General features: G+C 42.4%; 1 protein-coding gene across 3 annotated transcripts; it reads right to left on the reverse strand.

Annotated features, from left to right (window-relative positions):
• Positions 1–1,567: 1,567 nt before the first annotated feature.
• On the reverse strand, positions 1,568–23,425 carry HMGN3 (high mobility group nucleosomal binding domain 3). 3 transcript variants are annotated; one of them, XM_082249790.1, is made up of 6 exons: positions 23,152–23,416; positions 12,124–12,174; positions 9,663–9,692; positions 4,150–4,200; positions 2,493–2,606; positions 1,568–1,976 (listed from the first exon to the last, which is right to left on the reverse strand). In XM_082249790.1, exons 1-6 carry the CDS (start codon positions 23,164–23,166, stop codon positions 1,938–1,940), a joined length of 300 nt encoding a protein of 99 aa, XP_082105916.1. In that variant the 5' UTR covers positions 23,167–23,416; the 3' UTR covers positions 1,568–1,937. The 3 variants fall into 3 exon arrangements, with proteins under 3 accessions (XP_082105916.1, XP_082105917.1, XP_082105915.1); XM_082249791.1 differs by having other exon boundaries at positions 2,534–2,606; positions 23,152–23,398; XM_082249789.1 differs by lacking the exon at positions 1,568–1,976 and adding an exon at positions 2,061–2,364 and having other exon boundaries at positions 23,152–23,425.
• Positions 23,426–25,779: the final 2,354 nt, after the last annotated feature.

Consider the following 25,779-nt stretch of genomic DNA (forward strand, 5'->3'; position numbering starts at 1 on the left):
GGGAGGTGACTGAGTGACACAGGGACAGATCGCATTTTCAGCTATGCTGAACCCTGCAATCTGACCCTGCCTGTCACTTAGGAGATCCGCCCGCTCTGTTTACACAAGCGGGTGGATCTCCAGACTCGATTTCCCGACGATCGGGGAAGAGCAGCGGTGATTGGCGCTGCTCCTCCCCTGGCCCGACTCCCACTGTGACTGAACACAGCGGGAGCGAGCCTCCGGCAGCGCGCCCCGCCCACAAGGGGAGGAGTCCAGCGATGTAGGTCTACGTCGCTGGACAATAACGAGCCACATTGCTGCAGTAGCAGCAATGTGAGCAGACGGCAAGTGGTTAAGGAAAAAAAAAAAAAAAATCTAAAACTCATGATACAGTGTGAGAGCCAGTTGGAAGAATGCTGCTTACTCCCGTCATCATTGGGAAGATTTATCCCCTTACAGATAGATAAAAGGAACAATGGTGTCATCAGAAACTTATCTGAGAGGCAGAAACTGCCCATTGCTCAAGGAACCCCTAGCAACCTCAGGAGGAACTCTAGGGTTCCATGGAGCCCTGGTTGAGAAAACCTGGTGTAGTGATTAGCATGATAAAAACTGAAAGAGAGGCTATTATTTTTTTATGTTGGTTTATTTTCTATATATAATAGCGCAGGGTTTTTATACCCAATACTAGGCATGGACAAGTTATTTTGGACTAACTTATGAAATCTGTTAATGTGTAAATACACAGACCTCAACATCAGATACCCTACCAATGACTTGTGTTTCTCAAGGATGGTAAGATAATTACAGCAGTCTGCTGAATAAACTTCAGTTCCTAATCTCCTTCATTGACACGTTTATAGAAAGCTTCCTTGTCATACCAATTAATTTTTTGAGAGTAAAAAAGGGTGTTGGGGGGGATGTTGTTATATTCAATAGTTTAAAATTTTTTTAGACAAATATTTGTTAAAAAGAATGTATTGATTGTATTACCCTCTGATATGTAAAGCCATTTGACATATCTGTTTCTACTGTACATTTGCCGATACCACCTGGAACTACTACTACCAGTCCTTGTCTATTAGGGGGTGATATCCATCTTGGACTTGTTTTGTGGTTAGTGAGGACATGCATGGGTCCTAAGCTGGCAATACATTACACAATTTTCTTGTTCAATTTCCTTCAACTATGGAGTACAAGGGCATGCCTGATTGGATACAATTTGAAAGTGTTTAGGTTTGACCTCATATTATTTGGTTTTGGTAAATCTAAAAAGGAAAAAAATTGTACAATGTACAGCCAGCCTTAGATACAGCCAGATAGACATCTCAGATAATATCAGTGCCCTTATTTTCACCAGCACTAATATATATTAAATATAGTGAAAACAATTTGTAACAAATCAAATACCAAAAAACACAAACGCATTAAAGGGTAACACCTTTTATTTTTTTTTAACTTTAAAAGAAATAAAAAAACAACAAAAAAAAAAAAAAAAAACCAAAAACAAAAAAAAAAACAGCAGATGGTCACAACAATTTAGTCATTTTCAAAACCACATAAACCGTAAGTACAAAAGCACCACTAATTATTGCTATAGAAAATGGCATGGAAAATTCATAAATGCACAGTAAAAAACAACATCACTATATGCACAAGACTTTTTTTTTTAGTTTTGTTTTCTTAAAAGCGATAAAAGTAGATATGTAATACAGCCTCAAACACACCCACTAGTGCTATTCTTTTGATATTCTTAAAACTTGCAGACAAAGAAAATGAATCAGCAAAGCATGAATAATGAAGAGGAAAACGTTCATGTACATTATATATATGTAAAAGTTAAACTACCGTAGTCCTAAAAAAATTAGCATTTACAAAATACTTGAGAAAAATATTTTTTTTTCTTAAAGTTCTTCAAGAGGTACGTAAAATCAACGAAAATTTCCATGACCAAGTTATTCTGTCTCATCATCCGCTGCTTCAGTTTTCTGTGCCTGGGTTAAAAAAGGAGAGAGAAAAAAAAAACCAAATCAATTGCTGCAATGCTGATTGACAACTTCAGCCTTTCTATTTTAGCTCCTAACTCAACTATAATAGCAAGCTAATATACAGTGTGAAAACAGAGTGTCCTAGTCTATAAAAATACTGTCCATTGTTACTTGGTGCACTCTCATTTGATAAACCCAAGAAGCCTTACCTGAAAGCTTCACATTTTCCACACAGAAAAAAAGAACCACACTGCTAGCTCTCTATGCACTGCACACAAACATGATCTACCGTACCCTTCACTTTAACTGTTTCAATCTGCCCTTTTATTGACAGTGTGCTGGGCAGGGCACTTCTGGATGTGGAAACATTAACAGTTGAGCGAGAGATGTGAATCTGTAATAACATCATGGGCAATAAAAAGAGGTATTATCAACATGCAATCCAATGGTTGTACAGCTAAAAAAAAAAAAAAAAAAAAAAAAAAAAAAAACACCACCACTGATTCAATCTTTGAAATGTACCTCATCAACTCTATTTTCACCATTTTCAGAGGGAGCAGTACCTTCCTTTCCAGCTTCTTGTTTTTCATCCTTCTTCCCTTTAGCACCTTTGTTTGCCTTTGTGCCTGGCTCCTTCTGCAAAGGTAACGTAAAAAAATGGACATTACATACATGAAACAATCATGTTCTAACAGTAAACCTATAGCATATGTGTGTAAATAGCTTGGATTTAGTAAACCACTTTTATGCATACGTGGCACTGTAAAGGGCAGAGGTGCTCTTCCATTTATTGAGGACCACAAGGGTCAGCATATCCTTTCTCTGGAACCACAGATAAGAAATTTACAATTGTTCCTAACTCCCAAAATCATTCCTAATACAACCCAAATACTGTAGGTCATATCCTAGAACTTTAAAGCTGCATAATTTGAGTAGGACACACAAAGGGTATAGGGAGTTTCCCCAAACTACTGATAGCACAGCTCAGTCATTATGTGTGCCATTGGCATAGTATCCTATGAATATTTAACAAAATTTGCAATGACCAAATATGGTTAACCCCTGCACAAAATTAAAACCTATACATGGGAATGACCTCTCTTTACAGAACACTTTAATTCCATTTCTTACCCTTAAACCATTTGGCGCCATCACCTCCTGGCCCTTTAAGGAGTTTTAGATGCTAGGAGGCGGGGTTTAGGGTCACGTGACCGCCATGATTGGCTGTCACATGATCGGACCGCTCCTGATCTCAAGCAGCGATTGGGAGTCTTCTGTTAGCGGCCGGTAACTGTGCCCACAGCTGTTTTTGCAATATTGTACGCGATAACGCAGCCATGAGCACAAATTGGATATGGATGACATATATGGTAAATGGAACCAATTTGCGATTTACTTGACATGCATATTATATGTCCTGTACTACCCATTATTTCATACATTTTCCTTCACTTTCGCTCTGAAATAGGTTAAAAAATTGGAATGGCTGTGCCTTAAAGTAGAACTAAAAGGCAAAGATTTTTTTTTTTTTTTATATATATAGATTTGGAGAGTAGAGATGGATTAGAACACCTATAAAGGTTTTTATTGTTGCATTTGTCCGATTTACCATTATCATTGAAAGTAAAAAAGAAAATCCCAAACTTTGGGTTGTCCTCAGAAAAGTAATAGGGGGAAATTTTCCAATAATATCACATGTATTGGTGACCGGGGGGAGGCCTCAAGGTAATCCCTTAAGTGTCAGAGATTTTCTGTCACGGCTATAGGACAGGAAGTTAAGGTAAATCTCCACAATGGGACACAGAATTGTTTTTTCTTTTCTGTCATCTAACAGGGGTTATTGCCCTCCCTTACTCTATCCTAAATGGAGAAAATAACAAAAAAAAAAAAAAAAATTTGCCTATAGTTTTTATAGCTTTACGACAGGATACAATTTTTTTTTTTTTACCCAACAGAAGTATAGGAATTTCTCCAATGGAGCATTCTATAGCAGTAAAACCTGACAGGAGTGCAAGACCTTCTCCACTCTATCCAAAACTTATAACAATAGCTATAGATACAAGTTGATGAACATTTTCTAGGACAAATCTCCAACTCAGAAATTCCATGTTCAGAAACACAGTAACAAAGCTAGAACTACTTAAATCCCAAGACTTTGGCTTATGACTTTGAAGATTACCTTGGCTGCAGGTTTCTTTGGTTTTGCGTCAGGTTTAGAAGGGGCAGGTTTCTAAACACAAGGAAAAAAAAAAGAAGAGCAGGAGAAAAATCAGGAAGAGGTATTGTACTAATTTGTCAAGCAATCAATCATGAAATGGACTAAAAAAAAATAATAGCTACAGTATTTATATTTGTGGACTTTACATACAACTCTGACAACATTTTGCTACCCTATAGAATTACCTTTTACTGGCATTTCACCATATACAAGAAGCATCAGAATTACCAATGGCAATTGTCAGTATACACATTCCCTTAGTTCAATTGTTATTAAAGTATAGTGTATGTAAAAATGGTTTTTTTGACATTAAAATTCATTTTTCTGATGTTCACTGACAGACACAGCTGCTGATCTTTTTAACCATTGGGTTATTACTGCCCCCTACAGGAGTAGAACACTAGGCAGAAAAAAAAAAAAAAAAAGACTGGATACCCTTATGAGCAGTCCCAGGGGGTATACTCCCTCTCTCTGCTATAGATACGCAGTTTTGTTAAAAGCAGGGTCAGAGAGAAATGGATTTTATGGTAAGTCAAAAATCCTGTTTTCTCTTTCGTTCATTGACAGACAACTCCTGATCATCTTAAACATTGGGATGTCCCCAAGCAGTGTTAAACATGGAGGGGTGGGGAACAGCGAAAAAGAAGCTTCCAAGCCCAACTATAGCCAACCAGGAGCTCAACCAAAAACAACTGGAGTGCACCTGAGGAAAAAAAAAAAACCCATACACCCTCAAAGAGGAACAGGTCCTCTAAACAGCAGTCTGCAAAAACATTGTGGCCAAAGGAAGCATCCGCAGATGCCAACACATCCACTTCATAGAACTTTGTGAAGGTGTGCACCGATGACCAGGTGGCCGCCCTGCAAACCTGTATTACCGAGGCCTGATGACGGAAGGCCCAGAAGGGAATGAGCGCCCAAGTAGAGTGCGCCTTGACAAGGAAAGGAGGAACCTGATCCCTGATGGAATAGGCCTGAATCACCGTCTGTCTAAACCTTCTGGAAATGGTCGCAGAGGAAGCAGACAACCCTTTTCCGTAAGGACAAATTGTGAGTCTGACTTCCTAAAAGACTCCGTAGCTGCCAGGTAAACACCAATTGCCCAAACCACATCCAAGACATGCACTGCAATTTCCTTAGGATATTTTGGCCTGCGACACAGGGAAGGCAACACAAGGTCTTCATTCAAATGGAAATATGGGACAATCTTTGGGGGGGGGGGGGAGAGGCAAAGTACCACCTTATCTCGGTGAATCACCAAGTAAGGAGAATGACAGGATAACGCCACCAGTTCCCAAACCCTACACGCAGAGGTAATAGCCACCAAAATAGCTACCTACTGAGAGCGCAAGCAAGGGAATCTCCTGAAGATTCTCAAAGGGAGGCTTCTGGAGGACCGAAAGCACCAAATTGAGGTCCCAAGCTGGTAACGGAGACCGCATTGGAGGAAGCAAATGTCGAACACCCTGAAGAAAGGTACGCACGAGGGAGTTTGTGGCCAAGGGATGTTGGAAGAAGACTGCCAAAGCCGACACCTGGCCCTTGAAGGTACTCTAGGCTAATTTCGTCTCAACCCCTCGTTGAAGGAAGGTCAAGATTCGAGCCACGAGAAGGAGCGAGGAAGAACCCCAAAAGACTCACACCATGCGATGTACGTCTTCCACACATGGTAGATCTTCCTAGAAGTAATTTCCTAGCTTTTAACAGAGTTGGAATCACAGATTCAGAAAAACCCCCATCCATCAGTACCTGGCTTTCAAAGCCAAAGACTGTAAAGCAGGATGGAAGATTGGCCCTTGGGGCAGCAGATCCTCCGAAAAGGAAACGTCGGCCACCAGCTACACCAGATTAGCGTACCAGACCCGGCGAGGCCAGTCCTGGGGCCAGATGACTGGAATCCCTTCTGCCTCAATCCGGCATAGAAGTCTTGGCAGAAGCTTAAGGGGAGGAAAGACGTAAAGACAATACTGACACCACGGGGCCACCAGCGAGTCTGTGGTGTCTGCTAGAGGATCCCGTGACCATGCCACGAACCTCTGCACCTTTCTGTTGAGCCGAGATGCCAACAGATCCACCTCAGGGTTGCCACACGGGAGACACAACTGATGAAACACCTTCAGATAAAGGGACCACTCCCCTTGGTCCAACATCTACTGACTGAGGTAATTCGCCTGCCAGTTTTCCATTCCCGGAATGTGTACGGCGGAAAAGGCTGGAATTAAACGTTCTGCCCACCAGAGAATGCCGGTTACCTCCAGAGCTGCCAGGACACTTCTTGTACCCCCTTGGTGATTGACATAAGCCACGGCTGTGGCATTGTCTGATTGAATGCGCACTAGATATCCTTGGAGACGATCTGTCCAATGTTCCAGGCACAGTCTGATCGCTCGGAGCTCTAGGACATTGATCAGTAGTCTGGACTCTTCCAGGGTCGAGCAGAATTTGTCGTGAACGCCTCCCCACCAGGACAGACATCCGTGATGACCACCATCCAATACAAGGGGAGGAAGGATTTGCCCTGCTGGAGAACGAAGCCACCAGATCAGGGACCCTTGTACCGCAGCCCAGGTGGATCTGGTTGTCCAGAGACTGCGGATGCGTGAGGTATGCACACGCTAGCTGGCCAGACTAGGGTGACCACTGGATCTAGATTATCCAGCCCGCGACCCAGTCCAGCAGTTGATTGTAGATCTCACAGGAAAAAAAAAAAAAAACACAGGAGAAAAAAAATTGCCAGAAGCAGAGATCCCAGCAAGGAACGAGGTCCTTACTCCTGACTAGGTAGAAAATAATATATAGTACATATAGCAGAGAGAGGGAGTATACCCCCTGGGACTGCCCATAGGCGTAGCCAGACTTTTTTCTTCCTAGTGTCCTACTCCTGTAGGGAGCAGTATAACCCAATGGTTAAGAAGATCAGGAGCTGTGTCAGTCAATGAACGGAAGAGAAAAAGCTTTTTTTTTAGATTTGGATAAAGTTAGGGAAGACTAGTTGTTTATGATGTCCCAGGTCTGAAAAAAAATGTTACAGCTGTGACCACAGCAAAATGTGTGGGGAAATAATTTACTGATGGCAAATGTTCCAGTGACAACTACGATAGAAAATCCATTTCCAGAATAGGAAGTGAAGGAAAAAAAAACTAAATAAAATTCCTCACTGAGACGGAAGGGCTCACGTGGGTTTTAATCTTTCCCTAGGCTTTGAAAACTAAAAGTTGGGGTTTTCTTACACTTTAAGCTGGCCATACTCATAAATTTGACAGCATTAACATCTTCAGTTACTCATTCCAAAACCCAGCGGCTTTTTACTCAGCGCAACAAAGGTTGGCTTTGGGCATGCTTCATGTCTGCGAGATGTGCCATTCTGAATAAATTGGGCCTTCACTCCCCCCCCCCCCTTCTCTCCTAAACCTTCTATGAAAGGAAAAACTGGACACGGACTTGTCCCACTATGCAGTTACAACCCATTTCCGAAATAAATGGTCCCTCTCTGTCACAAAAATCCACCCCATAAAAGATCACAACTACCAGAACACTTCAGGATTCAAGAGGATATCATAGCCCTTTAAACATCTCAGCAGATCCTTCCCTGTCGAAGACCTTAAAGCCTCGGTCACATGCAATGCACCAGCCCCTGATGGGAAAGTCACCTCTTTACCTCATTGCCCCTAAAGCCCCCAGCCTCACCTGCCAAGCCTTCATGCAAGCCATAGGAAACCCTGCCAATCCCCCTTTTCCCTTGCTTCAGCTACATCTCCCTGTCTTCCACCACTCGACATTCCATCCGCCTCGTTTTTATAAAGTACACCACCTACTGTTTATTTTAGTGATTTACGCTATATGTTTTACAATGCAATGTTATCTAATTTTGAGGTTTGTTATACCGCCACCTCAGGGGAAACCTCTTTCTCCTAAGATCTCGATCCACCTTGGAGAGGGACCCCGAGGACTGCAAACCTTGCCTCGTTTTCTTGATGATCCTTCCTTTCTTTACCTTTGGCCTCAGCGCCCCTAGCTGCTACTACAACTCAATTTCTAACTAACTTGAAACTCGATTTTATAGCATACCAATTCCTCCCTTCGGTAATTTCTACTGGTACCGTATGCTGCATTTCAGTACACTATGGTTCACTTTATTCTGACGACAGTTAAGATTTCTAAACCTTGAGTTTACTTGACTTTGTTCGCCTGTTCTTGTGACATCATATATAATATATATTTATTTTTACTCTTTTTTTAAATAAAACCACCTGTTTGTGTTTTAGGCCACTTTCACAGTTCACAAAGCAGAACTTGTGTTTTGCGTGGTAATTTTTTTTACATGATTCCAGGTGTCACGCATGGGCTGCCCTAGGCACGTTTGTCACCCAAAAAAGCTCCTGCTTCTTTTTAAGCGACAAGCTTCACGTGATTTGTAAAAGACATGTTTTTCTTTTGAGTGACAATGAAGGAATAATATCCAATCCAAATGCATGTCTTGCAGCCACTGCCACTGATTTGGAGTAAAATTCAAAATCGCTAAGCAAGTGTGAATGGGGCCTTAATAAAAAGGAAAAAACTGATCACTTTGCTTTAGTTTTTTCCTCTTTGGATTCCATTTTAATTTGAGGTTTCAATAAACTTAACGCTGGGAGAAAAGGGCATTTGGAGTAGACCAGTGGATCACTTTCACAAGTATGTCTTTGTGCAGTCTGGGTCTCCACTATCAGCAGAAGATAAACAAATATAGTGAACTCTATTTAAAGAATGGATACACATTCAAATGGAATGCATGAAAGTCCCACTGATTTTTATGAATGCCGAAACAGACGAAAGGCACACTTTCCCACACAGAGGCTTTATATTTTAAAACAAATCCCTCTATAAGGATATCACAAATTGTAACTACACATTTCATTCTTGCTGCTTAGTTAGAATTTTAGTGAAAGAGGAGGGCATAATATACCAAACGTGAAGCAGGCACAAAATGTCCATGAAGAAAGAACAGATAACTTAGGAAGCAGGAACGTTGGAAAAAAATACCACTGGGGAATGCATAGAAAACATTTGCAGGATTCAACTAATGTTCCTAAAAGTGTTCTTCAGCCTAAATTTAACATTGGCTTGTATTCCAGAGAAATGGCACATTAAATTTTCAATTATTGTGGTTAACAGGGTTTTACAATACACTAGCAAGATCTGTTAATCAAAGTGATGCAGCAAACTGTAAATCATTCGCTAATTTTATGTCTCAGCTATGGCCAGCAAGCATTTCTGAATCCCATATCATTCATTTTAGGTCTGCAAATTTTTATTTATTAATAGTTATTAGATTTGATTACTGCAGAATAGTTTCCAGGGTACTATTTTCACCTTTCTTACCAAAATTTGCACTTATCCTTTGAATAATAAACTTGCATTAACATTTCATAACAAAGGCCACAAGGTAAATCCCTATAAGCACACCGGAAAACGTATAGCAAATGAAAACTTACTGATGACAGTCTTGCCGATCTTCTTGTAGGCTTTAAAAAAATAAAAATAAAAAATAATTAAAAAGAAGAGTTCATTATCACAAGAATAAACTACTAATCTACTCAAATTTTTTCTGCTAAAAGAAGCAAAACCGAAGACACGCATATGTTATAGGATCATCTTAAAAACAAACAAAAAAATAAATAGAATGAAGATACTCGACTTTATGTCTAAGGCCTCATGCACACTAAGTATTTGCTCAGTTCCTCTGAACGCCCTTTCTTCTGGCAGGAGAAAAGCTGCCTAAAACAAATAGCCTAAAACCAGGTTTTGCGCGTTTATGGATTTCATTGGTAAGCATATTCATTTTTTCTGCCTTTTGGAATAAATGAGAACTCAAGTGCTAAATGCACCTAGCGTTGAGGAGTTTAAAACGCATTCATGTGCGTCTAGTGCTTTTATCTGCTTAAAAGCTCCTCTCCTGCCCGCACTGTTTTTTTTTTTCAGCCTGTAAACACTCCTCTTCGAATATACCTGTAAACGCCTATGTGTGTATGGACGCATTGGCTAGCATTGATGTGTGTGTAGAGGGAGAAAAAAGAGTCAATCGCCTGTGAAAGAGTTTTTTTAGGCCACTGTGCATGAAGCCCAAATAGAGGAATCTGAATTGGTGATTCACTATTTTTAGTGCGGTAATTCACCTCAAGGTGTATTTTTTTGATCGATTAACAAATGGGGGGAATTCAATAAAACTGCTGTGCCACTTTTCTGGCATTAATCCCTTGTTAATGTATTTAGAGCCGGTTCACACTGAGGCGATCCGACTTGCCGGGGCGACCTGTGAAGTCGCAGTGCACAGCGCACACCGCAACCTTGGAGCGACATGCACAGACTTCATATCATTGAAGTCAATGCAGGTCGCCCCAAAGTAGTACAGGACCCTTTTTCTAAGTCGGAGCGACTTGTGTCGCTCCTATTAGAACGGGTCCTGTGCTAATCTATGGCAGGCGACCCACAGCGACTTGTCAGGCGACCAAGTCGCCCCAGTGTGAACCAGCTCTTAATATATTGTATACATAAAGAAATTGCAACACTTTTGGTTCGGACAGCAACTTGTGCACCAAATTCAAGTAGTTCTAAAAACGTGTCACTTATACGATGTGTCGCATCGAATATGCAAAAATGTAAAAAAAAGTGCAGCTAATGTGAAATGTGGATGGCTACACTTGCAGGCAGGTCCCGGCGAGGTGCCATATCACAACTTTCTTAATAGAAAGGATAGCACTTGGGCAACCATTCACCACCTGAACATTCATTCTCATCTATTCCTAGCGGATGGGATTACATTAAGAGTAGTTGAAGATTTCCTTTTAAAAAAGTATATAGCCCACCATAGTCTGAACATCTGACGTCTTTCCGGAGTCCTCACCATTCTATCAGTGTAAATGTATGTACCTTGGAGAACTTCTTATTCTCTATGATCTAAAGCCCCAATACAGCAGGGTTCTGTGTGTTCAGCAATTTTGTCTTGTTAGTCGGGAAATGTTTTTCTTTTGTTAAACTGGCTCCTTTCTTGTTTTTTTTAAATGTATATATAAAGTTGTCCTAAGAAACTATAAAACAGATTTACCTTGTACTTGGGGGGGGAAAAAAAAAAAAAAAAAAAAAAAAAAAAAAAAAGAAAAGAAAAAAGTGAAGCTAATTAGAGACCAACTCTTTTGGCATAGAGAGAAAATCTGGGTCAGGCAGATTTTGCAAAGTGTCTCACGCGCAGTCTAAAAGTGGCGCAGCATAAGCCAAGTTTAAAGAGGTTGTAAACCCAGAAAAAAAAAAAAACCCTGCAAGACAAAGGCATAATGAGCTAGTATGCATTGCATACTAGCTCATTATGAATTACTTACCCTAGAACGAAGCCCCGACACGGACCCCCGGACACCGCTGCGGGCGCTGACATGATTCCACGGCATCTCTTCCGGGTTCGGCGGATCCGGCGCTGTGATTGGGCGGAGCCGTGATGACGTCACTCCCGCGCATGCGCGCGGGAGTGATTTTCCGGCAAGCTCCCGGCAAGGGAAGCTGAAGGTCCGCGTGAGCGGCTGCATGCACTGCAAATATCTCCTAAACCATGCCGGTTTAGGAGATATTAATTGTACCTACAGGTAAGCCTCATTATAGGCTTACCTGTAGTTAAAAGTGAAAAAAAGCGGGATACTACCGCTTTAAGTACACATTCTAGACAGGTACATGAATTTGGCGCATTCTTCACCACTTTTAGAATGCACGAGAGAGGCATTGAAAAATCTGCCTGTGCCAGTCTTTATGAATTCCAGGGACAATACCATATTATAAAACATACTTACATGCTACCATTTGGAAAACTGTAAAAATGCTTCCTTGAAACCAAAGTTATTAAAAAAACATTAAATTAGAAAAAAGGTGCTTAGATTTTCATGAGAGTTAAAAAATAAATTCCAACTGTACCTCTTGTTTAGTTACTTTGCCAGCATCCTTGGCTTCAGCACCCTCTGGAGACTGCAATAAAAGAAAAGTTATGAATAAACAAAATGTCATGTATGGTTTGAAGGAAAAATATTACTTTTTAACATCTGCCCCTGGTTGGAAATTGTTTAGGCAACAGAGGATTCCTCAAGTCCCGTTCATACAATAAACCCATTCTGTTTAATTATGGATCCTTCCAAGTACAGAAGTCGGCTGCATAGCACACTGGATAGGACATGATTATTTCAATTTTATAAATGAACTTTTACGGTTTCAGAATCCGGCTGCTCCAGTTTTGATCAAGGTCCCCCCATGATCCTATTGTTATGCAGGATTCTACTGTCTGCAAACTCCACAGGAATGTGGAGATGGAAGCTGATAAAATAATGCATTTTAACTTTTAATCCCATCATAGAACAAGAGTAAAACGTTTTTTGTAAAGGCAATGACACAATTATTGTATAAAATCAGTAGGCATTCACTCAATTATATAAGCCAAAAGGCATTGTTAAAAAAAAAAAAAAAAAAAAAAGGTACACTTTATTTAATTATAGTCCTATCATTTAAACTCACGCAAGGGGTTTTGACTGCCTGATGCATTGTTTTTTTTTCCTTGTGTCAGTAATTTGGTCTTTACTGTTATCCTGCTCACCAAGCTACTATAAATTTCCAGAATTCTTGTTTGCTAAATGAATGGATGAATTTGGGCCTGCAAAACGGTCGTCCGGTGACTTCACTGGCTCAAGCACTGCCTCCTCTAAGGCTGCATTCACACTGAGCGTATCGTTTTCGCACGTTTTTTACAGCGTTTTTGGAGGCAGGCATTGACATCTAACAAAAACGCTGGTAATCAGCCCAAAAAGAAGCTCCTGTACTTTTTTCAGCTACAGGCGTTTTGCTTCAGGGGACAAAAACGCTCAGATGTGAACAGGGGCCATTGAAATGAATGGGATTTTGATTGTTGGGCGTTTTGGATTTTCACAGATGAGCGTTTTATGAGCTGAAAAATGCTCAGGTGTAAACAGAGCCTAAGCCCACTGTAGCATTGCCTGCATGTACAGTAGCATAGGGGAAAAAAAAACAGCACAGAATCAATTTACCAGATCCTGCAGTCCTCCCCAGAAACAAAGCATTGGATTAGGGCTGCAACCTCAAAACTCTAGGCATTATTGGACTTTAGGAGGGGAAAGGCCAGTGTTCAATGCTTCTAGTGTCAATTATCCACTATAGTAGGGATCGACCGATACAGTTTTTTCATCCAAGGAAGCTCCAAACAGGCAATCCCCTTACAAGGGGAGATCAGATAAGGCCTTCTTAGAAGTCTGGTCCTCAGACCAGCATTTCAGCCAGATAATACGCCAAAGGACCACTGCTTATACAGGCAGCCTAGAAATCAAAGGAGCTGCATACAAAGAGACATCACAGATAAACTGTAGCCCCTGGAACGGGGTAGCCGTTTTTCATCCAGGTCCCAGCATAAAAGTTTAGCCCACTCAGTCAAAACTTGGGACACCAGGGCAATAGTAAATAAATGCTGAACCAGCCAAAGTGAACATATGGCGGGCCAGAGCCTCCACCCCCTATCAGCTAGATTTTAAAGGCCAGGACTCAACGGGAATGAAGGTAGCTTTATTTAACCTGGAAACCGACGAGTCCACTACAGGTGGGACCATCTACCTTTAAACGCAGTTATTCCTCATAAGGACACCGCAAGCAAAAAGCGCTTTAGGAACCACTGTGTTTTTGGACAACCCCATTGTTTTGTGACAATGTTGTCAAAGTAAGCGGAAAAAGGAACGCCCTTGCCGTTTTGGAGGGCTTATGGGTGCCAAAAGGGACCAGTGCCTCCGATGCAGCATAAGCCGCAACCTCCATTTTTAAAGTGTCAGGCACTGACACAAACAGTGCATACGCCAGCGTCTTTTCACACATGCTAGAGGTACAGAGGAATCATCCTCACTATATGAGCACTCAGGGTGTGTGGATGCAGACCCAGTAGGGTCGCTATATACTAAGCTCACCCAGAAAACATAACAATCAGGGTAGGCTGCCAACTGCAATCCCACAAAGGGGTTGCCGTCCAAGGGCCCACAAATGGACCCCGCAAAAAACAAAGGGGTCGCTCTGTGACGTGGATGCACAGGCAGGGTACCCTGATGGTCCGGCAGAGCTAAAAGGGGCAGGTGCCCCACACAATAATGGTGGTAAGGCCATCATTAAAACAAATTAAGCCCCCCCCCCCATTTTAAGGGAGGTGCCATGCTGACCACATGGCCTAGCAGGCTGCGGCCTAACTTTTTGTGGAGGCCCAGCCGCAAGTGCACGGATCCCAGCCCGGCAGATGCCCAAAAGAAGAGTGGGGGCTTCAGCTAAACGCATTGGGGCTGCCCCCATCAGAGGCACCCGACTCGGCTGCTGCCTTCATTTTTAAGTGGCTATAGCAGAGAGAGGGAGTATACCCCCTGGGATTGCCCATGGGTGTAGCCAGAATTATTTTCTCCCTAGTGTCCTACTCCTGTAGGGGACAGTATAACCCAATAGTTATGAATATCAGGAGCTGTGTCAGTCAATGAACGAAAGAGAAAGGTATCCTGATCTCTTTGTATTGCTTCCTTCGTGTGAAATCCCTGGTGTTCCTGTAAGTCCCTCTTCTTTCCTATTAAAAACTGACCACACTAAACCGGAGAACACAGCGTAGGCAGTTCTCTAGCTGTGCTGGGAACTCAGCCCACTCTCCTCCAATGATCTGACACCTGCCCCTGCACAGCTCAGTGTACTGTTGCTTCCCCTCCCCCCCAGCTCCTATGCAGCTGAGAACAGAGGATATGTGATTACTTAAATATATATATATTAATTAATTATATTAAGAAGTGTTTATAATGTGTTTTTATTTCTTTTTTTTTAACAGTTTTGAACTGTTAGAAATATTTTGCCTTTCATTTCTATTTTAAAAGGAATGTTTTTTTTTTTTTTTTTTTAATAAGGTGATCGTTTCCAATCACTTTAAAGCTTTAAAAGAACCTTTATAAAAAGGCAAATGATTCAGACACCTCATCTAAGCACTGGAAAGCTGCAATATATTAAACTGTTGGTATTTATTTTAGTTAGGCTTTAAACATTCTATTAAAAATGTGTGAGGAATAAGTAAATGACCATATAAAAAAGTCCTAATTGTTTAATTTCTAAATAGTTAATCATAAATGTTCAAATCTTTTCCAAATCAGCGGTTATTGACATTTTACTACAGAAACCTAATCCTGCTACACGTGTCCAGACTAAAGTGACAGCAGGAATAAAATAATTAGCAGGTCATACTGGCTGAACTGTCCAGCATTTTTTGGGTAGGGAGTTTTACTCTGGAGACCAAAGTGTCAGCAAACAGTAAAGAATCTCACGCTGCAGTGAAGAACCTAGCAGCCAGCTATTCTTTTTGCATATGCTGAAAACGTTACAGGTCAACAAAGCAATGAAAAGAACATGGTATACAGCTAACAATCACATGTAGTAGCTAGAAAAGTCCAGAGCTCAGTCTACCATTGTTTGGACAGACTGTTTTAAAAGAGTAAAAAGGAATATACCTGAACCACTTAAACCAGAACTTCTTTTTAGTGAATTGGCAAATAAACCTTTTCCCACGTTTAGGAGGTGCTGATTGACTTTTTTTCCCCCATCTGTTCTCACTCCAATAAAAGGGATCCCTGTCATTTATAAAAAGGGAACGTATGCACAATTGCCTAGTGAAGTTAAGAGCTTGACGGAAAAAGGACTATAGTACACCCTGTCACATGGGAAAACAATAGTCATCAGTTAGAGTCGGTTCACACTAAGGCGACACGACTCTGTACTACTTCGGGGGCGACTTGTGCATTGCCATGCACCACGACTTCGGTTTGGAGCGACTTGCAGGGACTTCACATAATGGAAGTCAATGCAAGTCGCTCCGAGGTCGCCCCGAAGTAGTACAGGACCCTTTTTCTAAGTCGGAGCGACTCGTGTCGCTCCTATTAGAACGGGTCCTGTAGCGGTCAATGGACCGCGACTTGTCAGGCTGACAAGTCGCGCTAGTGTGGACCGGCTCTTAGAAAAATCCTGGGCAATTAATTATTTTACTAAACAGGTTTGTCCATCAGGCAGTGGTGACGGCCTACAAAACATACCAACATTCACTGATGCAACGTAAATGGCCTAAATAGGGACCTTTTTTTTAATCTTTGGGAACCTTATGGGTACCCAAAAATATGGGCTGCTAGTTTTAGCCAAGAATCTAGTTCCTACAGATGGTCCTGAACAGAATAAATCAAATCGGACAGCTTAGGATTTACAATGTTCCTCAAGGAGAAAAACCATGCCAGAAGAATCTTTGCCACCCCCCCCCCCTCCATTTACACTTAAGTTTAGTGTAGGTAGGCGATTGAGGCTTTTTTTGAGTATTTATAAGAGTGAAGTGCCATACAAGAGAATCTTTGGGGCAGGATCACACGTTTTTAGTGTTTTAGACTGGGGGGCTTGAAAAAACGCACAGAAAACGTGTTTATTCACTTCCTCCTGATGAAGCAGCAGAGTCAAAACCAGCCCATTTTAAGTCAGCAGTGGTATATGTACCTTTTTTGACCTTCAGGCATTGAGCTACAGGAGCCTGAATGCTCAAAATGTGATAAAGGACAATTTAAAAAGCATAAGATTTAGCTTATGGGGCGTTTTGGGCTTTAAGCTACAAAACATTCAATGCGGGGCTTTCAATACCACTTTTTTCACCCCTCTGAAGCAAAACATTCTTGTATATGGAGCCATCAGACTATTGGATCATACACAAACATCCAATCTTATGTTAAGGTGTAGGGTGGGTCTATGCACACTGGCATAAAAAAAAAAAAATGCGTTTTAGGAACATTTTACATTTTTTTCTGCTAGAAAATGCAAACCAGAAGGGTTTTTTCTGCCTCCAAATGCCCCAACGTTCATCAACACATAGGATAACACTGAGCTGCTTCTACAGGTAAAATGCTAAACTCGTTTAGAAGCAGAGTTTTTTAAAGCCAGTGTGCATGGACCCTAATGGCGCGTTTCCACTGAGCTTTCTGGTACGGTTCGGTACGCTTTTTATGCCGTTTCCATTATGAATGGTACCCTAATTCCGAACCGTACCACTTTTTGGTACCCTTTCGTTGGGGTACCAAGCACATTAGACCCGTACCAACTGGGTGGAGCTACACTCTGCAGAACTTTGATTGGTTGACAGAGAATCGTCTATCACAGCTTTCCTGCTGTGACCAGCTACACCACGCCTATCATGAAAAGGGTACTATTGGCAGTGGAAACGCAATGTGTACCGTACCGAACCGTACCGTACTGAACCGAACCACTCAGTGGAAACGAGGCATAAGAGCCCATTCACACTGATCTGACTTGGACCGCGACTTGTCAGCCTGACAAGTCGCGGTCCGTCGCGCTCCCATTGTTCGGTACAGGAACGGTTCTAATAGGAGCGACACAAGTTGCTCCAACTTAGAAAGGGTCATGTACTACTTCGGGGCGACCTGCATAGACATTCATTTTATGAAGTCCGTGCAAATCGCGCTGAAGTCGCGGTGCACGCAACTTCAAAGGTCGCCCCTGAAGTCATGCCGCTGCAGTGTGAACTGGCACTTAGACTGACTTTACTGTAGGATAGCTGCTACCACAAGGTACTGGCACAAAACACTAACTTATAATAATTCTTCAGGAGCCCCAAAACCTGGGCGTGCTCAGCATTTCCACTTCAAATCCAAGCCACCCAATCCATGCCCGATAGCGATAGCCACACCTGCTATAACCATCATGTTATATCCAGCTATAACCGTCACCTGAACCCTGAATTAAAGCTCTTCAAGTGGTTAACAAGCTCCCTTTATATGCAAAGCTGCCAACAGCCAGCATCTGCAAGAAAACATGAACTTAAAGGGAGGGTAAAAGAAATTGGTCATGAAAGAATCATGGAGGTCGCCACTGTTGGTCCACCCTTAAAATGCTAGCTGCCTGGCTGCTGCTTTAAAGTTTCAATTAAAAACCATAGGGCAAATTTTCCCTATGAAAACAGCTTACTTTAAAGTGGAATGTCATACCCGTCCATGAATTTTACTTTCCAAGGTGCACTCGCTTTACCTTAAATACTAACAAGCCTACCAAATCCTGCGCGGTCCTTTTCTTACATCCCACACAGCCATCTTGAATTGGGACCTGGCTGTCTATGTCGTTTGCACAGTTGGCCCATATATGTTGCTTATTTGATCCCACACACGTGCAGGGGAAATAAATAAAAAAAGGACACTTCAATTGCACAGCCTCCTGGGATGTGAGATACATATATCCTAGGCAGCCGTTAACTGGAGGTGGGAGGCCGGTAACAAAAACGTAAAAAAATAATATTTGCTAAAATAAACAAAAAGAGGAAGTTCAGAACAGAGCAATCTTCGATACGATCTTACTGTTGATCAATTTACTGCCTATGGGGAAAAAAATGTGATCAGAGGACTGTTTGATGCATCATTCACTTATCTTGATCCATCTACTTTCCTATGAATTTTCCCACAACCTGATCAAAATAATTTCAATGAAATTCGTTGGTTTTGTTTAAAAACGATCAACAATGGAGGAAATGTTTTTTCAAGAACTCATAGATTCGATCAGATTGCACAATTCTGTTAAGAATCATTCAATTAGCCCGTTATGTGTATGGCCACCATATAGGGTAAAATCTGCCCATACAATCTCAAATGGCAAAAAAAAAAGAAAAAAAATTTAGATCTACCAAAACGATATAAACAGGCCTTTGCAATAAATACTGGTTAGTAGATCTAATGGCGCTTTTCCACTGCATGGAACCGTACCGGTTCGGCACCCTTTCGTGCTTTTCCACTGCTGGTACCGCATGGTATAGGGTCGGAACGGTACGGTATAGGTTTGCTTTTCCACTGCATGGAACCGAACGGTACGGCTCTGAAAAAACAGTACCTACTCGATTGTGGTTCCAACAGGTACCAAACTGGTACCATATCCCACAATCCTTTGCATGCAGTCACTACTAGCCACTGATTGGTCAGAGAATCCCACCCACCCCTTTGTTATCCCACCCACTTAACTTAGTACTACTTTAGTGGAAAAGCAAACCTATACCGTACCGAACCGTTCCGACCCTATACCATGCGGTACCGCAGTGGAAAAGCAAACCGGGCCAAGCAGGGCCGAGCCGGTACTTGCAGTGGAAAAGTGCCATTAAAGGAGATTAGAACCACTTTAACCACAAGTTACAAAGGCAGGTTTTTCATCTGAATGCATTATCAGCATTAAGATAAAAAAACATGTGTGCAGCAGCCCCCTCATACTTACCTAAACCCCATCTCGATCCAGCGATGTTGAGCGAGAGCATCGGCTGTCCGGGTCTCCCCCACCTGATTGGCGCCATTGGCTCCCGCTGCTGTCAAACTCAGTGAGCCAATGAGGGGAGAGGGGTGGAAGGGCCGAACCGCGGCTTTGTGTCTAAATGGACACACAGCAGCTTAGGTGCCCCAATAGCAAGCTGCTTGCTGTGGGGGCAATTGGCAAGAGGGAGGGGCCAGGAGCATCAGCGAGGGACCTGAGAAGAGGAAGATCTGGGCTACTCCATGCAAAATCAACTGCACAGAGCAGCTAAGTATTACATGTTTGTTGTTTTTTTTTTTTTTAAAAAAAACACTCTAATATCACTTTAAAGCGGTTGTAAATCCTAAAAAAAAAAAAAAAACCTGCAAGACAAAGGCATAATGAGCTAGTATGCATCGCATACTAGCTCATTATGTGTAACTTACCTTAGAACGAAGCCCCGACACGGACCCCCGGACATCGCTGCGGGCGCTGCCATGATCCCTCGCCGTCTCTTCCGGGTTCGGCGGCTCCGGAGCGGTGATTGGCTGGAAGAGACGGCTCCGGCGCGATGATTGGCCGGAGCCGCGATGACGTCACTCCCGCGCGGGAGTGATTTTCCGGCAAGCTCACGGCAAACATAATTGAAGGTCCCCCCCGGACCTTCAGAGCGCCCGCGCGAGCAGCTGCATGCACTGCAAATATCTCCTAAACCGGCACGGTTTAGGAGATATTATTTGTACCTACTGGTAAGCCTTATTATAGGCTTACCTGTAGGTAAAAGTGTCAAAAAGCGGGATACTACCGCTTTAAGTGCCAGTTCACATTTCTGCCATGCGGGAACGCTGCGAATATACAGAGTGTTCCCGCATCGCATCTGCACCCCTGGCAGTTCACACCGCCATATGCGATACGCTGGGGGTGGCAATTAACAAAACCCCCAGATAAGATAACATATTGCAGTGCGATCTGAAAGTTTGCACAGAATCGGATCACACTAGTATGAACCGCCATATGATCCGATTCTGCTGCAGACCAAAAAAAGGGTCCTGTGCGTGTTTTAGTGCGAATTTAGCCATACGAACTATATGGCTGAATTTGCACCGCAGACAGAGATCGCATGTAATTTTAGGAGCAGTGCGCTCCGAATTACATGCAATCTCAGTGATCGCACAAATCTGAACCGGCACTAACCTATTCTTTTGTACTAGACAAAAGCAAATTCTGCATGAGCCAAATTATAATACACGATTTATATAGCGCCAACAGTTTGCGCAGCGCTTTACAATATAAAGGGAGACAATGCAGTTGCAATACAATAGGGTTAAGAGGGCCCTGCTCATAGGAGATTACAATCTAATAGGGTTGGGCATATCTTTGTGGCTAAGTATCCTAAATATGTGATTATACATTACAATCACAAATTGCTTAATACAAAAAAAATGTGTGTGTATATATATATATATATATATATATATATATATATATATATATAAAAAAAAAGACCCATTATGATCAGTTAGTTTTTAACCTTTACACGTGTTTACATAGGCAAAAATTGCTCTTGTCCATAAGTAGGGGAAAAGAAAATTAAGCTAAATACTTCCAGTGTGTTTATTAAGTCACTAAGGCTGTAAAATGCTTACACAATAGAAAAAAAAGCAGCTGTAACTGAAAACCTAACTACATAAAAAATTAAAATAAAAATATAAAAAAAAGAACTCAAAAATAAAGTTATTCCATCGGGAATGTGTATTTCATGTGAAAAAATAAGAAGGCCGACAGATATATCCACCAGGGGGTTCAAAAAAGTTGGGTCAACAATAGGGAACATCTCACTGCTCTTCAAGCACACGTGCCAGCAGCTTTGCGCCAAATGGTTACTCTTCTTACAACAACAGAGGAGAATGCAACGGATCCCATTGAGAATTTTTTTTTTAAAAAAAAAGTTGACCAGCCCCAGACAGAAATATACAGAAACTCTTACAACTCCTGTAGGTTTAGCTTTGTCAACATTTTTTCACATTACGTCCCATGACACTCTTTACATATCTCAATTAGCTCTGGTCTTTGTGTTCTGTTAGGTCTATACAAAGAGGGGGGGGGGGGGTTATTAAACCGGAGCAGCACTGCATAGAAACCAACCAGCTTTTAGCTTTAGCCTGCTCAGTTAAGCTTTGAAAATGAGAGCCAGAAGCAGACTGGTTGCAGTGCACCCCCCCCCCCCCCCCAGGCTTAGTAAAGTTTTATACTGGTCAGAATTCAAAACTACAGAGGTCAAGTGCTCATCCAATAGCAGCAATCCGATCCTTCAGACAATCGGATAATATGATCAGATCTATGAATTTCCAAAATGACACGTCCTGTGTCCTCGATCGATTTCGAGCAAAGCCGATCAATTCAACTGACATTGTTCTCATAGGTTTGGATGGAACGTTTGATTGTTAGAAAGTAGATAATGGTGCATCAAACAATTGTTTAGATCAGACAAGTAAAGTAGGCCATAGACGAGGGGAAAAAAAACAAACAAAATTTGTGATTTTCGAATCATTCACGTGCCAGCTGCGACACGTGATGGAAAGTGCCTGATCCAGCATGCTGGTTTTTTTTTCTTTTTTTAAAAAAAATTGAAACAATTGATGGCACAATAGTGTGAGAGCTATTTTTGTTTTTCGATCGACTTAACCTTCTTTTTCGAATATGGCCTGCTTAAATGGAATAACATGTGGTTGTATATAAAACTGTACCATGCAGGACTATTAATTTATTTCAGGTACTTATATAGCGCTGTCAATTTACACAGCGCTTGTACAATGTATATGTAATTTGACATCAGGACTACTGTTAGGACCAATTTTATATACGATTGTATTTTTGAATATAGATTTCCTATCCGATTAGAAATACGATCGCTAGATTATTCTACACATACACTTAACCATCATATTGTATCGTCTACTTTCCTACGATCTGATTTTCTATCTAGACTGATCCGAATAGTTTTGATCAACTTTGACAATTTGTGTCTTTGATCATTGATAAATCCAATCTTATGAATTTTTTTGGACCAGATATGAGCCCCATCAGTGATTTCTAGCCACCCCCCCACCCCCCCCATGGCCATGTTAGCACTACAACAACAAGGTGGCTACCCTGTAACGGTCTATCAGGAATGACATATGGAGTCCCACATTGGCCATGATCTGATCGATCTGCCCTGTAAAGTTCTCAGAAGGCGGCCAAGTTCTTGCTATGGGTTGAGGCTGAGAAGTTTATAGGAATGCGGGGACGATGGGAAGGCCGGGGCCCTCTATAGTCCCCACCATGACACCAGGATCTAGGACGTCACACTTCTCCACTCTTTCCGTGAGTCGTCATTGAACATGGCCAATGATGGAGGAGGGGGGGGAGAAAAAAAATAACGATGGGGATCGAGGACCCCACCCCCTACATCCAGCAGCCGAATAATTCTAGGGAGATGTGCTGGGATCAGATATAGTGATGATCGGGGGGGAAGGAGAGGTAGGCACCACCTGCAGACAAAGGGGGGGAGACCGCAACACGCACACATACAAGGGAGGGGGGAGAAGTCGGATCGGACACGTATTCAACACGAACAGCCGATCGGCTTACCTTTCTCTTAGGCATGGTGATTTCGGGGATGACGGCCTCGCCCTGGAACTGATATGGAAGAAGACGAAGAAGAGGACTCTGGCGATCGCTGGTGCTCGAGAGGAAGCGCAGTGACTGGAGCCTCACAACCGCTTTCCGCACAACTAGTCTCCCTCCTCTCCACCTCCAATCCTGGCTCGTTCAGCGCTACGACCCTCTGATTGGAGGAATCTAGTTTACAAATTCTGCGAGTCACGCCCACTCCCAACGCAGACCACCTACAGCCTCGACCGAGATGGGCGTGGCCACGCGCAAATATGACAGTATGTGATTTACTACAGGCACGCCTCTTCCCGATTCTCCGCCCAGCTCTGCCTTTGCACCTATGGGAAGGAGCGAGAGGGCTCGGCTTCCATAGTTCAAAAGGGAGACAGTGGGCGTCGTCCCGGTGACGTCGGCTGCTAGCCGCGGCGGTTGATTTTCTATGGAGCCGTTGGTTTGTGGCGCTAGCTCCGCCTCTCGGCGCCGTTGGCTGTTTATTTTTGAAATGTGTGGAGAGCGCTGGATGTTACTCGGGTGTCATAAGGCGCCATTTTACTACAACAAAGAGGAAGCCGGCAGAGTTGGAATTGTGCGCAGCCCGCTTAGACTAGAGGCTGTGCTGCCTCAAGGTCAGCGGTTTTTGCCGTATTGTGAGGGTCACGTTAGGTAATACTTAGTATGGAATCGTATTAGTGTAGTCTGTATGACCTGTATTCCATATGGCTGCTTTACACGGCTCCTGACTGAAAATAAAATGTACATAACCCCTGCTAAGTGCGGCCATATCATTAATAGGAGCTTCTGAGGGAGGGGGCTACTGGAGGCTCAATGGCTTCCAGTTTAAACAAACCTCTTTGTTGGGGGGGTTATTAATGCCCCCTCCCCCCTCCATACTTTTTATGGCTGATGACATGTGACTAACTATGGGCTCATGCACACTGCAGCTAGAAAAACACTGCTTTTACAAGCATTTTAACTTTCATTTCTCTACCTAAAAGCTTGAAGCACATGCATTTTTTTTTATTTGCATGTTTTTATTGAGAGCAGAACACTTTTGTTCATAAACCCTCTCCCCCGCTCAGTTTTCCTTCCCCTTTTTTCTTTTTTTTGTTGTGTTTATTTTGGGTGCTTATGCATTTTTTTTATTTTTTTGTTTGAAAGCTCCTCTCAAAAAAATGTTTGGCGGGGGTTCTTCTGCCTGCATGCTTGTATGTATGTATGTATGTATGTATGTACACTGAAAAAGCCATCAGCATGGACACATTGGCCAACACAGAGGGGAATTTCCAGGCAAAAAAATAAATACTTTGAGATGCATTGTGCATGAGGCCTCATGTGCTCGGGACATTAGAAAAACACCAGTAGTATTAGATGTAGAATGAGTTTTGCAGTAGCGTGTTCCCCCCCCCCCCCCCCCCCACACAAAAGCTTATGGCTCTAAACGCTGATAAATGCAGATTATCAGCATTTTTTATATTTTCAGAGTCAGGCTTGGTTCACACTTGTGCGATGCGGGAACACTGCGAATATGCAGCGTGTTCCAGCATAGCATCCGCACATCCGGCAGTTCACACTGCCATATGCGATACGCAGGGGGTGTCAATTAAAAGTTTAACGACACCCCCAGTTTGATCGCATATCGCAGTGCGATCTGCAAGTACGCACAGAATCGGATCGCACAAGTGTGAACCACTGTGCGATCCGATTTTAGATGTGGCTCAAAAAATGCCTCCTGTGCGGATGCAGCCATACAAAGTGTATGGCTGAAATTCGCACCGCACATGAGATCGCATGTAATGAAGGAGCAGTGCGCTCCGATTTACATGCGATCTCCGCAGCCGCACAAATGTGAACCGGCACTGAAATTGTTTTTTTACAGCTGAAAGACTCCTCAAAACCCACTAGTTCTTTTTTTTTTTTTTTTTTTTTTTTTTTTTTTTTTAATCCAGCCAGAAAACTCCCCTGCCAAAAACCACTGATAGCAGCCTATGTGAGCATGGACACACAGAATAACATGCTGGGGAGTTTACTGGCTGCAGGAAAAAAGGTCTAAAGCCAAAAAAAAGCGGCTGGAAAAGTGTGCATGAGGCCTAAGGCCCTTTTCACACATACTCCATCCGTTGATGGGTGAAAAACAGACATCAATGCATCTCTATGTAAAATGGATGATCATCCGCTAACATCATATTTCATCCGCTTCCGTTAATGTCCGTTTTTTGGAATGAATGCCCTATTTTTCTTCCGTCAAAAAACGGATGTAAACTGACAAACGGTCAATTTTTCATTTGTTTTTGCATTGGTAGTGGATGTAAAAAAACTGATACATTTTAACGTGACTGAACTGAGCGGACTGTATGTGTGAAAGGAGCCTAAGGCCCCTTTCACACATAAGGTCCATTCAGTTCATCAGTTCAGTGCCGGTTCACATTTGTGCAATTGCGGAGATCGCATGTAATTCAGAGCGCACTGCTCCTAAATTACATGCAATCTCATGTGCGGTGTGAATTTCAGCTATACTTTGTATGGCTGAATTCGCACCACATCTGCAATAAACACGCACATGAGGCTTTTTTTCATCCGCAGCAGAATCGGATCACATAGTGGTTC

This window comes from Pelophylax lessonae, assembly GCF_965119305.1.
Source record: "Pelophylax lessonae genome assembly, chromosome: 3".
In the NCBI taxonomy this organism is placed as follows: Eukaryota; Metazoa; Chordata; class Amphibia; order Anura; family Ranidae; genus Pelophylax; species Pelophylax lessonae.

Excerpts from the sequence above, each read along its gene's own strand:
- HMGN3 (XM_082249789.1), bottom strand. Across the intron at positions 2,607-4,149 it reads CAAAGAAACCTGCAGCCAAG|AAGGAGCCAGGCACAAAGGC; the intron begins GTAATCTTCAAA and ends TTACCTTTGCAG. Across the intron at positions 2,365-2,492 it reads GTGAAAATAGAGTTGATGAG|ATTCACATCTCTCGCTCAAC; the intron begins GTACATTTCAAA and ends ATGTTATTACAG.